Below are 11,448 nucleotides of genomic sequence, written 5' to 3'. Positions count from 1 at the left end.
TGCATCAACATCCTTAATCCTCTATTGCCAACGACTATAAACTTTTAAAGACCCAACCATGTGACCTAGACCCTTTTTTAGCCTGAGGCCTACACTCAAAAAAAAAGAAAAGAATCAAAATCGATTACTGAGAAAATGTCCTGAAGACATGCACCCACGGGGGCTAAAAGTAGCCAGGATTTGGAGATCAAGAAGAGGAATAAAAAAATATGACATTCAAGTCTGAGCGCACTTTCTGAAAGTCAAAGTGTCTTTTTGGTCCAGAGCTCATCTGTCGAGAGAGTGGCTGACATGGGAAGTTGGGACCTCTTCTAAACTTTACGATCTATTCCTAGAGCTCTCCAGAGAGACGTGTGTGTATGAGCGCGCGAGTGTGAATGTACACACGTATGCGTGTTTGTTTCATCTCTTCTCGCTCTAACTCTCTCACGCAGGGATCAGGCCTCTTTGCCCTTGACTGCCCCAACCGAGTGAAATCTGTCCCAGTTGGACCACTCTGTGGGGCATTAATATTTGAGGGAAACACTCCTTTAAAAGCTCTTTCTGGAGCAGAGGGCTGAGGAAGTTGTAACCCCCCCCCCACACACACACACCACACAAATAAGACACACACACATAAACCGCTAATATGATGCCCACCAAAAAAATCCTCTCCATTTCAGATTGGATGCACAAACAGATGGTAGGCAAGGTTTTGCCCCCTTGGGGCATCATAGCACCCATTAGGTTCTCACATACACATAACAATTTTAGGCCGGAGTGGCTTTAGGCCCAAACCAGAACCTTCTCACAGCAGCCTAATAATAAAACTATTTCAAGATCTGCTGGTCTCTCAAGCCACTGGCAAAACATTGACAACTGGTAAAAAAGACAATTTCACCAGCCTATATAGTAAGTGCAGAGGAAGAGCTCCTTGGAAGAAGTTCCAGGCACATCCTGTGTGTGTGTGTGTGTGTGTGTGTGTGTGTGTACCTGCTGTGTTGCCATCCTTCACATGCCCGGTGAGGAGGGGCCAGAAGTAGTGTGGCCTTATGGGTGAATCCTGCTCCTTCAATATCTTCATCAGCTCAAAAACTGTACCTGAAAAAAAAATCATCAAGTTACCATCCATTATCCCTCCATTCCATGACTGCCATATTCTCCAGATCAGCCAAGTCTACATCAGACCAGGTGCATAAAGATGATGGCCTCCAGGATTGACATCATTCTGTCTTCACATCCCACAGTGCATTGCAAAGTCACCATTCCAGTGGTTTATGAACTGACAAAAATGGGTGTTGGGGACACTTTGCATTGTGGAATGGGTAATGAGGAGACTGGCCCACTGTCCTCATCCTTCTCCATCTCCTCATACTTCTCAAAGTACAATTTCAAGGACCAATATTTGCCTATGTCTATGACAAAAGATTCTAATCTTTTTTTGAATAGCCATAACTCTCGCTTTGGCTATCTACAACTGTCACTCGGGACTTACATGAGTAAAATTATTATTTGGATAATTATTCTTTCAAAAAGGTAACTAGATCTTCAGCTACAGCAAAGAATAGACACTGACAAAGCTTTAAAAATAGACTAGAAAGTTTCAAGGCATTTCAAACTGACATGTATCAGTATTTGATTCCAGGGCTGGAAATCAGTTGTAAAGTTCAATGACTTTTTCTAAATGAGTGAGACCGTGAATGAATGTATGTGTGCACACGTGTGTATGTGAATGAAAGCGTGTGTGTTGTACCATTCTTCTTGGCCTCCAGGGCGCAGGACAGAGTGAAGTGGAGCGGTGCAGCGTGCAGGTTGGAGTCCTGGAGTTCTTTGCAGTATTGGCCAATCTTCTCCACAGGCTGTGGTATGCACACAAATAAACAAATATAAAATTATAATATATAAATAATACTCTTTCATAGGGCTGATCTGTACCAAACAAAGATGTTTTCTTAAGTCAAAGATGTTTTCTTAAGTCTGTAGAATATGATGTGTAGGCCAGGACATCTCTGCAGCACGACAATATTTAATTTAAAATGGTATTTTGACACACATTTCGCCTTTAACAAATATTGTGCCTCCTGCGATTTGAAAATTGCAGTAGGCCATATTGCTATTTCGATAAAATTTCGATTAATTGTTCAGCCCTACTCTTTCATACACTCTACACAAGGCTTGAAATTAATGCTTGCCATTGGCCAATGCTGACAAATATTGACTATTCTAAAATCATCATAAAAATTATTTTGAGAGCTTAGAAATTCAATTGACTAATGAAACTCTGAATCTATTTGACACAGCCATTGAGGAAAAGGTTAGTTTTGTGCCTTGACTGCATATAATTGATGTTCTACTTTTGTTAATTAATTTGAGTTTTAAGATGTTAATAAACAATGATATATGCCTAATTCATTCATCAATATACTACAAATGCCAGTTGAACATATGGGATTAAGGTGAATGGAAGGGCAGAAATCTTTGTTCGAGACTGAGTAGATATGTGTATAGAAAGTTGATTGGTCACAGGTATAAATGCGAGTCAAAGAAACGGTTTGTTCATGTACCGTGTCCATGCTGACACAGTGTCTGAGGAAGAAGTTGCCCAGGCTGGGGGTGTCGCCATCAAGGGCATCAGTGTGCAGCATGGGGAAAGTCCTGAGGACGTGGAAGCCCGTGTCCTCCTGGCCGTGGGTGATGAGGCTCAGACACAGGTTCATAGCATCTAGAAGAAGAAGAACAAATATAGACTCTGTACAGTCCCATGATGATTGCATTAGACCTGAATAATTAGCAGTTTTATTTCAATGTGATCTCAGCTTTCGCGCTCCCCAACTGATCAGCTGCATTCATCTCTTCTACAGAGAATACAGTAACATTAGTTTATGTGGCTCGACCGTTAACAAACATAGCTTAAAACATATTACATACATGCACAAAAGCACTGCTTATACAATGTGCTTTATTATAAAATGCCTGATTATGCATGTGTTGTATTACGATCATAAAAAGACAAAGTATGGCAGCACTAATAGATGAAGAACTAAGTAGTGGGTTCTCCCCTTGTTTTACGTCTTTGAAAGAAGATCATGGGAGTGGCGTGAAAACTGTAGCCAAGATGTGAAGATTTATAGTTTAAGTTGATTTTTTTTACAATATATAACTTGTAATTCCTTTTACTTTTTCTGGTCAATAAAGAACAGATTTGATTTGCAGAAAATATTTTTTTTGCCACACCATGAAAAGGTCTGATATCGCCCAGGTAGTGTCTTTTGTGAAGTGAAGTGTCTTTTGTGTGTGTTTGTTTGTGTGTCTTTACTTTTCTGACTGGCCTGACTTTGCCTCTGAAGACCACAACGCTCTGGCAAAACACATTAGGGCTCTGTGTGTCTGTGTGTCTGTGTGTGTGTGTGTGTGTGTGTGTGTGTGTGTGTGTGTGTGTGTGTGTGTGTGTGTGTACCTGGCACGTAGCCCCTCTCATGCCTCATGCGCTCCACTATCTCGGGGACGTGCTGCTGGTGTCCGGCCTTGGCCAGGGAGGAGATCACCTGCATGATGTCCCGATCCATCAGACTGCAGTCCGCACCCTCCACCGCCTCCAGAGTCTGACAGAGAGAGAGAGGAGGGAGAGAGATGGAGAGAGAGGAAGGGGGGGAAGGAGGAAGGATGGAAGGGGAGAAAAGGAGGGAGGAGGAGAGATGGAGAAAGGAAAGGGGGAATGAAGGTTAGGGAGTGAAGGGGAGAGAGAAGTAGGGAGAGAAAAAGAGAGGGATGAGGGAGAGAAAAGGGAGGAGAGAGGGGGAAGGAGAGGGAGTGAGGAGCAAGGAAAGGACAATTAAGTTAGGGAGTAAGGGAAAAAGAAGAGGGAGGAAGAGAGACGAGAGGGAGAGGAGAAAGAGGCAAAGGGAAGAGGGGGAAACAGAGGAAGGATAGGGAGGAAGAGAGGAGTGGAGGGAGGAGAGGAAAAATGGGAAAAGGGGAGAAGGGAGAGAAGAGGGAGGACATTCATTCAAACATTCATTAGATACAGACATGCTCATACAAAAGTGCATGATTATCATTCATCCATCAACAGCCAAATGAATAAACACACACACCTTCTTAATATTGTCCAGGTCTCCCTTCTCAGCATAGGCGCAGAGCAATGATATGTAAGTGTCGGGCCCCGGTTCAATTCCTGCCCCCTGCATCACAGTCAGGATGTTCTTAGCGCTCTCGATGTCACTGCAGGAGAACACACACAGACGGTCACCATGTTTAAAGTCAAACTACTGCAACGTATACAAAACGTGCATGTGGCATCTGTGCCGTACACAACATCACGTATGTTGAGCAAAAGCGGTGTGGCTCACCCTGCGCGGGCGTGGCCTGTGACCAGGGAGTTGAACACGGCTTCGGTGATGGGTAGGTCTTTGCTCTTCATGAAACCCAAGATGGTGCTAAGTAAGAAGAAAAGAGGGTTAAAAGGGGGGAAAAAACAGGAAAATGCATAGGCGAAATATTTTTGTCTGTTGAAACGCTGCTCTATTAATGTATTCAAGCTGCAACAATGCACTGAGACAACTAACACAACATCACTTAATAAGTCCCCCATAGTGTGATTTTGATCATCTTTCACATTTATTGCATGTCAGATTAGGAGATAGGACCAAATTACAAATCTTGATATCAGGCTATCAATGTTGATAGCCTGTATACTTCTATGTGTCACATAGATATATATACTATACTTCTGCGTGTCACTTGTCATTCTTTCCAGAAAGATGGAAAAAATTGTGCACTCTGCCCATGGAAAATACTGTTTCTTGGCTCTGGTGGGGTGATCTCAGTCAGTCAGACAGTTTGCTCACCTGGCTCCATCGATGTCTCCATTTTGGCAGTAGGCTGCTATGAGTCTCTGGTAGGTTACCTGGGGACAAAAAAATAAATAAATTTCAAACAGAACTTGAAATCAGCTAATTTTAATTTGTTGTTCTCTGTTAAATGATTTGTCCGATTCCTTCTTTCTATAACTTCTGAGCTTTGTAAGACCAAAAAACACTACAAACTTTCTTGCCGACTTCTTGAACTAATTAAGCACAAAAGTTGCCACCCATTATTCAAGAAATGTGTACTCTGAAGGATGGGAGAAAGACAAAAAATTTTGTAGTCTTTTTCAGTGCACAATTACCTTGAATAGATTGCTACAACGACATCATTGTGCTTAATGAATTCAAGCAAACAGAAATCTTGCCATGTTTTTTCCACAATCATTAAACCCTGCAGTACATACTCTGTTGGGCTGGATGTTAGCTGCTTCCATCCTGGCCAGGAACTCAGTGGGGGAGAACTTGAACTCATTCTGCAGGTAAACCTTCAGCAAGGCGTTGTAGTGGCTGACATCATACAATGCACCTGAGGAAGACAATGTACAAATACTTAGTGCCCATAGTGATTTCTCTCTAAAACCATGTTATGATTATAGTGCAAAGCCTGCTGGAAATTTTCATGAACCCTATTCATGCAACAGAAGAACAAAAATCTGAACCTGAGTAACATAACTGCACGATTCATTTTGAATTCTTGGGACAAAAAAGATGAGCAGTGTTTGATTACACTTATATTTTGAGTGATATGGACATATCACTCAATATCATATCACTTTGAGGCTGCTTAAGTGTCTAATAAGATAAATCAAGCACCCCTCCAATGGTTTGAATATTTGGAACCATATTCAAATATGACTTTTCCCAGATCAGTTCAGTACCAGCGCACGGTAATATACGCAATATGCTGGTTAGGTTGGCGTGGCCTCCTACCCAGCTCCTGCAGCTTCTCCCAGATGCGGTGTGCCAGCTCAGTGCGCTCTTCCAGGGGCATCTCTGGCAGCAGGGAGCCACAGCTACGCAGCAGCAGCAAGGCCTGGTTACCGCTGGGATAGCCTGCAGACAGACAGAAATGGAGGGTAGGTGTGGATGAAGAGGGAGAGAAAGACAGAAAGAAAGACAGAAAGAAAAACAGAATGAATTAATGAACAAATGAGGGAACAAAGAGCATGCTCAGTTCAGTCTATATTTCCATGTTGCACCTGTTCAAGGGACGAGTTGACTGTCTTGCCTGCTATCACTCTAGACTTGAGACTGTTCTGTCTGCCTACCTGTCCTGCAGATATCATGGAAGATGCGGAGCAGCAGGGTCTTGGTGATGCGGCCGGTCCTCCTCACAGAGCTGTCCAGCTTGGCCAGGGCCCAGTCAAACTGCTGCGCCTGCTTGGAGCGCACCCCGAGGCTCGCCTCGTCCCGCAGCTCCGTGGCCACCGCGAAGCCACGCATGCCTCCCGCTGCGTACGGCCACACATGTCTGTGTAGAGTGGAGCATGGACAGTAGGGGAGAGGGAGACACAGATGGATTGTGGGGGAAATGGGAAGGAATGGAGTGATAGAGTGGGGAGGGAAGGATGCAAGAGCATGGGAGAGGGTATGACAAGGAAGAGAAGGAGAGAAGAGGGAGACAGGAAGGGAAATGAGAGGAGGAAGAGATGGGACAGACAGAATGAAGGGAAACACTCAGTTCACTGTATTTTATAGCAAGTTTCTTATTAAGTGTTCACTGCCTGAACGGCACAGAATGAGTTGAGTGCACACGGCCACATTTGTCAAAACACCACAAACATGGCTGACAGTATCCCTGCTCCTGATCGCTCAATGGGTGTTTGCATTTTTGTCACGAGCCATGACCTTGACCTCTAAAGCCACTATATAGCAAGGCTGCTTTCCAGCGTTCAACATGAATTGTGGCCAGTGTCCCAGTAATACGTCCGGTGACAAAATACTGAGCATCAAGCTTGATATCAAAACCTGCGTCATGGAATTAGCTAGCTGGCTAGCTAATCTCAGATGATGGGCCTTTTGCAAGGAGCTAGCAAGTATTTAGAGCGATACACACACAGAAGAAGACATGAGTGGAATAACTGTAAGACGTTATTTTAGGAGAATGTAACGTTACTCCCATTCTGGGTTTAATTATGGGATGTGAAATGAATGAACTGTAAACACGAGTTACACAAGCCCTGATCATCACCTTATGTCAAATGGGAGGCCATGTTTGTTGCATATACACTGCTGGCAGCTACGTTTCTTGTGTCTAATCCAATATTATGATGCATACATCTCAACACATAGCATTTGATAGTCCTGTCATATTCCTATAAGTGTGTGCGTGGTTGTGACTGTCATTGACCCTCAATGACATCCCTGGCTCATGCTCACGCGTGGATCACAGCTACACAGGCTAACAGGCTGCTTTATACCTGGACGCATTTTCCAAGCCAGGGGAGATCCGTCTGGAAGAAACTCCCGCTCCTCTGCCGCCGATAGCTCCGCTGTACAGCCGGCTGAGCGGCGGTCCGTTTCTTTTGGTCCCTGTGATCTGAAGCAAGCCCGAAGGCGAAAACTTGAGCAACCGGGCTGATCTCAAGAGCGCAGCCATGTTTTCGTCGCAGCGTGGAAGGGCATCCGTAGCACGTGACCGGTCAAAGCACATGGGACGAGACCACTGCGAGCGGAGGGGTGTCCGGTGAGTTTACGTGCCAGATTTTTTACCGATATTTAAATATTTTGCTTAAAATACTGTTGATGCTGTGACTATTACCCTTAAAAACAGTTTGTAAATTTCTGACCTGTTTTGCATAACCTTAGTGTGTATATTTAGCATTTATGCTATAACAGTATCCCCATCAATTGTACATACAGCAATCCTTTCCACTGTCTCTCTCAAGGAGAAGATGCAAGGAGAATGTGTATATCACGTGGTAGCAAGTATCCTTAGACAAAACTCACTGTAAACACACTGTATTCAACAACATAAATCTAAGTCTGACAAAGTTCAATTGTATTGTATCACATTGTATCGTATATCCAGCGTACTCCAGTAAAGGCCTTTTGGTGTTTTTATTTCACAGTGAGAGAAGGGAATTTTTTGTTTTCATCATATTTTATTACATTATTAACTGTTAAAAACAAACATTGGCATGTTCAAGACAAACTCCACTAGCTCAATTCTTCAATCAACACACTATTCCCTTTCCTCTTTCCTTTCTTCCACCCCTCCTCAACCATTGTCTTTGCTCTCTCCATGGTATTCCTGTCACTCTCCCTTTTACTGTGTTCACTCCACAGTTCGATGGCCAGCCTACGAATCGGATGGGAACTGTCTGACACCCAGGCCTGGAAGAATTCACACTTCTTCCCTGCCAGGAAGAACTTCTGTCTCTTCCCCGCGTCCTCTCCTCCTTTGGGCAGGGCTGCTCTGGCCTGGGAAAGCGCGGAGCGGAGCTGACTCAAGGCCGCCAGGCAGTACCCTGTCACATCCTTCCTGCTCCTCCCAGTCATGATGTGAGCCGCGGCCTCCACTGCCCGGGCTGCGGCGTAGGGATCTTCCCTGTCAAAGTAACCCCCGGCCAAAACGGCGGCCTCTCCGCATTCTAATGCCTCTTGAACGGAGTTGAACACCTTGCTTGAGTTCAGTGCCTCAGACACAGCTAAGGTCATATCACAGAACTCAAGCGTCAGTGAATCAGTATCGCCGTTGAACAGGCGTAGGGTGAAGGTGTAGCCAAAAAGTGCGTTGACCAAGCCATAGCTTACAAGAGGAGATGGATTGGCGGACAAGGAACTCAACTTTGGAATTTTTACAGAAATTGGAGGAACATTGGCAGCTGTTGAACCTGTCCTCTTGCCAATTTCTTTTCCATATTTCCCTTTAATCCCTCTCACCTTTGTGGCAGATTTACCCTGATTCTGAACAATTTCTGGTGATTTCTTGACTATATTGTCAATGTCCTGTTCATCAGTAGGAGTTTTAACACAGCTAGACGCTATAGGGTCTTGTCCTCCTCCTGCCATTGAATTGCCTCCCTCCAGTTTGCTCACCTCTTCCTCCAGCACCTCCACCAGTGCCTTCCCTCCCTCCTCATGCTCCTCCCACCATGGTCTCCACAGGGGAACCAGCCCACCCACCGCCCCACCCTTGATCAAACCCATAAACTTCTCTTTCTCCTGGTTGTTCAGGAGTTCCCAGATCGCCTCCTCCGAAAGCTCATCAATATCCAGTCCTGAGAGTCTATCAGCCAAGTCCAGCTCCCCCTCTGCACCTTCCACTTCCTCATCCACGTCTCCAACGTTGGCTGCAGCCACCAGCTCCCCATCTCCATCCTGTCCTCCTCCCAACTCTTTGAGTTTTCCCAAAATAGCCTCAATCTCTGTTGCACTCCCTTCCCCAGACTGTTGCAGCTCTGCTAACCTGGACAGGAGCTCCAAAACCTGTGCTCTCTCCTCTGCCTCTCCCATCCCTTCCCCTTCCTCATCCTCATTTGACACAATGCCCACGTCTCTTAACAAACTTTCCATCCCTCCCTCTGTCCTGTCTGCCTGTTGTCTGAGTCCCAGGAGAATATCTTGCATTTTCTTTCTCCCCTCAGTCTCCGTTTGCCCCATATCCTTCAGCTCCTGCAAAACGGATTCCTTGTAAAACTCTTCGGAGCACGTTGAGTGATCTGGGCTCCTGTAGCATGTCAAGCCACAGTAAGGCAAGTTACACCGAGGACAGGTGTAGCAGGAGGGTTTAGATTTACACAACCCACAGACTGTGCTCCGTCTGGTGTCGTTTCCATCTGTAACCTCCTCGTCTTGTGTCTTGGCTGGTGTGAGAAACTCGTCTTGTTTGGCAGCTCCTCTGGAGGGCAGAACAATCCCATCTCTGGTCACAGTGTCGGACTCGGACTCGGACTCGGACTCGGTCCATTCGCTGCAGCGGGACTCTTGTTTTGGACCGATGTCTGTCAGAAGACTCCTGACAGATGGAGGAAGTCTCCGCCTCAGTAACGGATTCATTAGCGGTTCAAATGGCCCGAAGCACGTTGTTGTAGCAAAATGGAGAGGGAGCTGTGCAGTGTCAAGTCCACATAAAGGTAACCTAAAACAAATTAGTACATTTAAATTATATGTAACTTAGAACAGGTAAATACGTAGCAAAAGTTAGCTGACGTTAGCTAAACCAGGATGTTACAAACACGAACAGTGTGCTATATGTAGATCCGTAAACAAGCTTTACAATTACTTGTATGGTCGTTAAGAAGGCTTCGCTATCAACTTTCAATGCCGATATAACAAGCTGTCTCCTATAATAATATTTTAGCAAACATTGTCTACTTACTTTCCAGCATATGCACCATTTACAACGTTTCAAGTTTGTTGTCCCGTAAAGGCGGATGTCGCTATTTGATGACGTTTCATTGTCGTAAAAAAAAGAAGAAGGTATTATTTATTTATTTATCTTTATTGAAAGAAAGTAGGCTATTAACAATAACAAGGCGTACTCAGTGCACTCGGAATAGAAAAAAAAACATAAGCTGAGCATATAATTACATTTGAGCAAAAAAAGTGCTTTACATTTTAAACCCAATACTCCAAGCACAATAAATAACTTAAATAGGCCTACAGAGAGAAATAACTCAGTAATAAATAAATAATGTAGGCTACTCCAACTTATTTAGATGACAAAGTTGCACCATTAAACAGCCTTTCCACTTGAAAAAAGTAAAAAAAATATATGAGAATACTCTGGTGTTATGACAGCTATATTAATATGATAAAGTATTGATTAGGCAAATGTTTAGCACTTTCTAAAGGCATGCATTTTCTTTTAAATGCTTCACATTACACACACGTCATTTGAGAAAATAGATCAATCAAACTGGAACGATTTGTTCATTAAATTGCACTGTTTGAATAAATATTTGGGCAAACAAAATGATTAAGTGCTGGACATTTTAAAAATAAAACAGAATTCATTGATATTATGGTTTCTCCTATTTTTTTTCAATAGCTGACTTTTCTATTAAACTGACTTGTCTATTTACACTTTTGTACTTTTAAAGCAGTAAGCTGAAGAAAGACATTTAAGATGGAGGCTATCTCAGCTAGATGAACAGACAGGCATTTTAGAGGACATAAGGCGGGAGAGTGCTTGTTAAACAAGGACAGTTTAATTTGCTATATTTATAAGAAGTTCAATACTGAGTCCTACAGACTGCAGCATGAGAGCATTTAGTCGGGGCGAGAGAGGAAGGGAAAGGGAGAGGTCAGGTTAAATGTCAACAAAGTCCTGGAAATAGAACAAGGCTAGATGAGGTGAGATAGTAAGGTCAGACATCCAGCGTCAAGCAGAAAGGAGTGAGACAAAAAAAGACTATTATTGCAGCACAAGAAAAGAAGGGCAGAGAGCGGAGATAAGGGAGAATTTCTATAGACATGACGTGGAAGTTCAGTGGACAAAGGCACTTTATGCAACATTTTTAGAAAGCACACTGAATGTCCAATTACCTTTAATTCTGCACAGCAGCTTATGAGACATCATTTGACTAACCTTTGTGAAAATGATGAGTTTTGCAGCCAAGAGCTAAATCAATTCAGTTGAAAAGAACACAATCTTATA

The 11,448-nt window shown here is 43.7% G+C and overlaps 2 protein-coding genes across 2 annotated transcripts; both read right to left on the bottom strand.

The window, feature by feature from the left end:
- Positions 1–972: 972 nt before the first annotated feature.
- On the bottom strand, positions 973–7,444 carry lrpprc (leucine-rich pentatricopeptide repeat containing; the record flags this gene model as incomplete). The annotated part of the gene is made up of 11 exons (XM_071532513.1): positions 7,265–7,444; positions 6,113–6,315; positions 5,775–5,897; positions 5,249–5,370; positions 4,827–4,885; positions 4,329–4,415; positions 4,074–4,200; positions 3,437–3,581; positions 2,544–2,701; positions 1,733–1,838; positions 973–1,080 (listed from the first exon to the last, which is right to left on the bottom strand). Coding segments are annotated over exons 1-11 (1,417 nt in total), but the record flags the coding sequence as incomplete, so codon positions are not given.
- A 527-nt stretch (positions 7,445–7,971) lies between these two features.
- znhit2 (zinc finger, HIT-type containing 2) lies at positions 7,972–10,222 on the bottom strand. Its single transcript, XM_071532514.1, has 2 exons — positions 10,168–10,222; positions 7,972–9,927 (listed from the first exon to the last, which is right to left on the bottom strand). Exon 2 carries the CDS (start codon positions 9,843–9,845, stop codon positions 8,004–8,006), a length of 1,842 nt encoding a protein of 613 aa, XP_071388615.1. The 5' UTR covers positions 9,846–9,927; positions 10,168–10,222; the 3' UTR covers positions 7,972–8,003.
- Between the last annotated feature and the right edge of the window lie 1,226 nt (positions 10,223–11,448).

The sequence above is a fragment of the Centroberyx affinis genome, unplaced genomic scaffold (assembly GCF_046629955.1).
Source record: "Centroberyx affinis isolate AG114_WGS23_722 - 3 ecotype Tasmania unplaced genomic scaffold, CSIRO-AGI_Caff_v1 ptg002201l_1, whole genome shotgun sequence".
NCBI lineage: Eukaryota > Metazoa > Chordata > Actinopteri > Beryciformes > Berycidae > Centroberyx > Centroberyx affinis.
This window is presented reverse-complemented; position numbering and strand designations above follow the sequence as displayed.

Bases quoted from the DNA above. Each gene is read 5' to 3' on its own strand.
- znhit2 (XM_071532514.1), bottom strand. From the start codon at position 9,845: ATGAATCCGTTACTGAGGCGGAGACTTCCTCCATCTGTCAGGAGTCTT.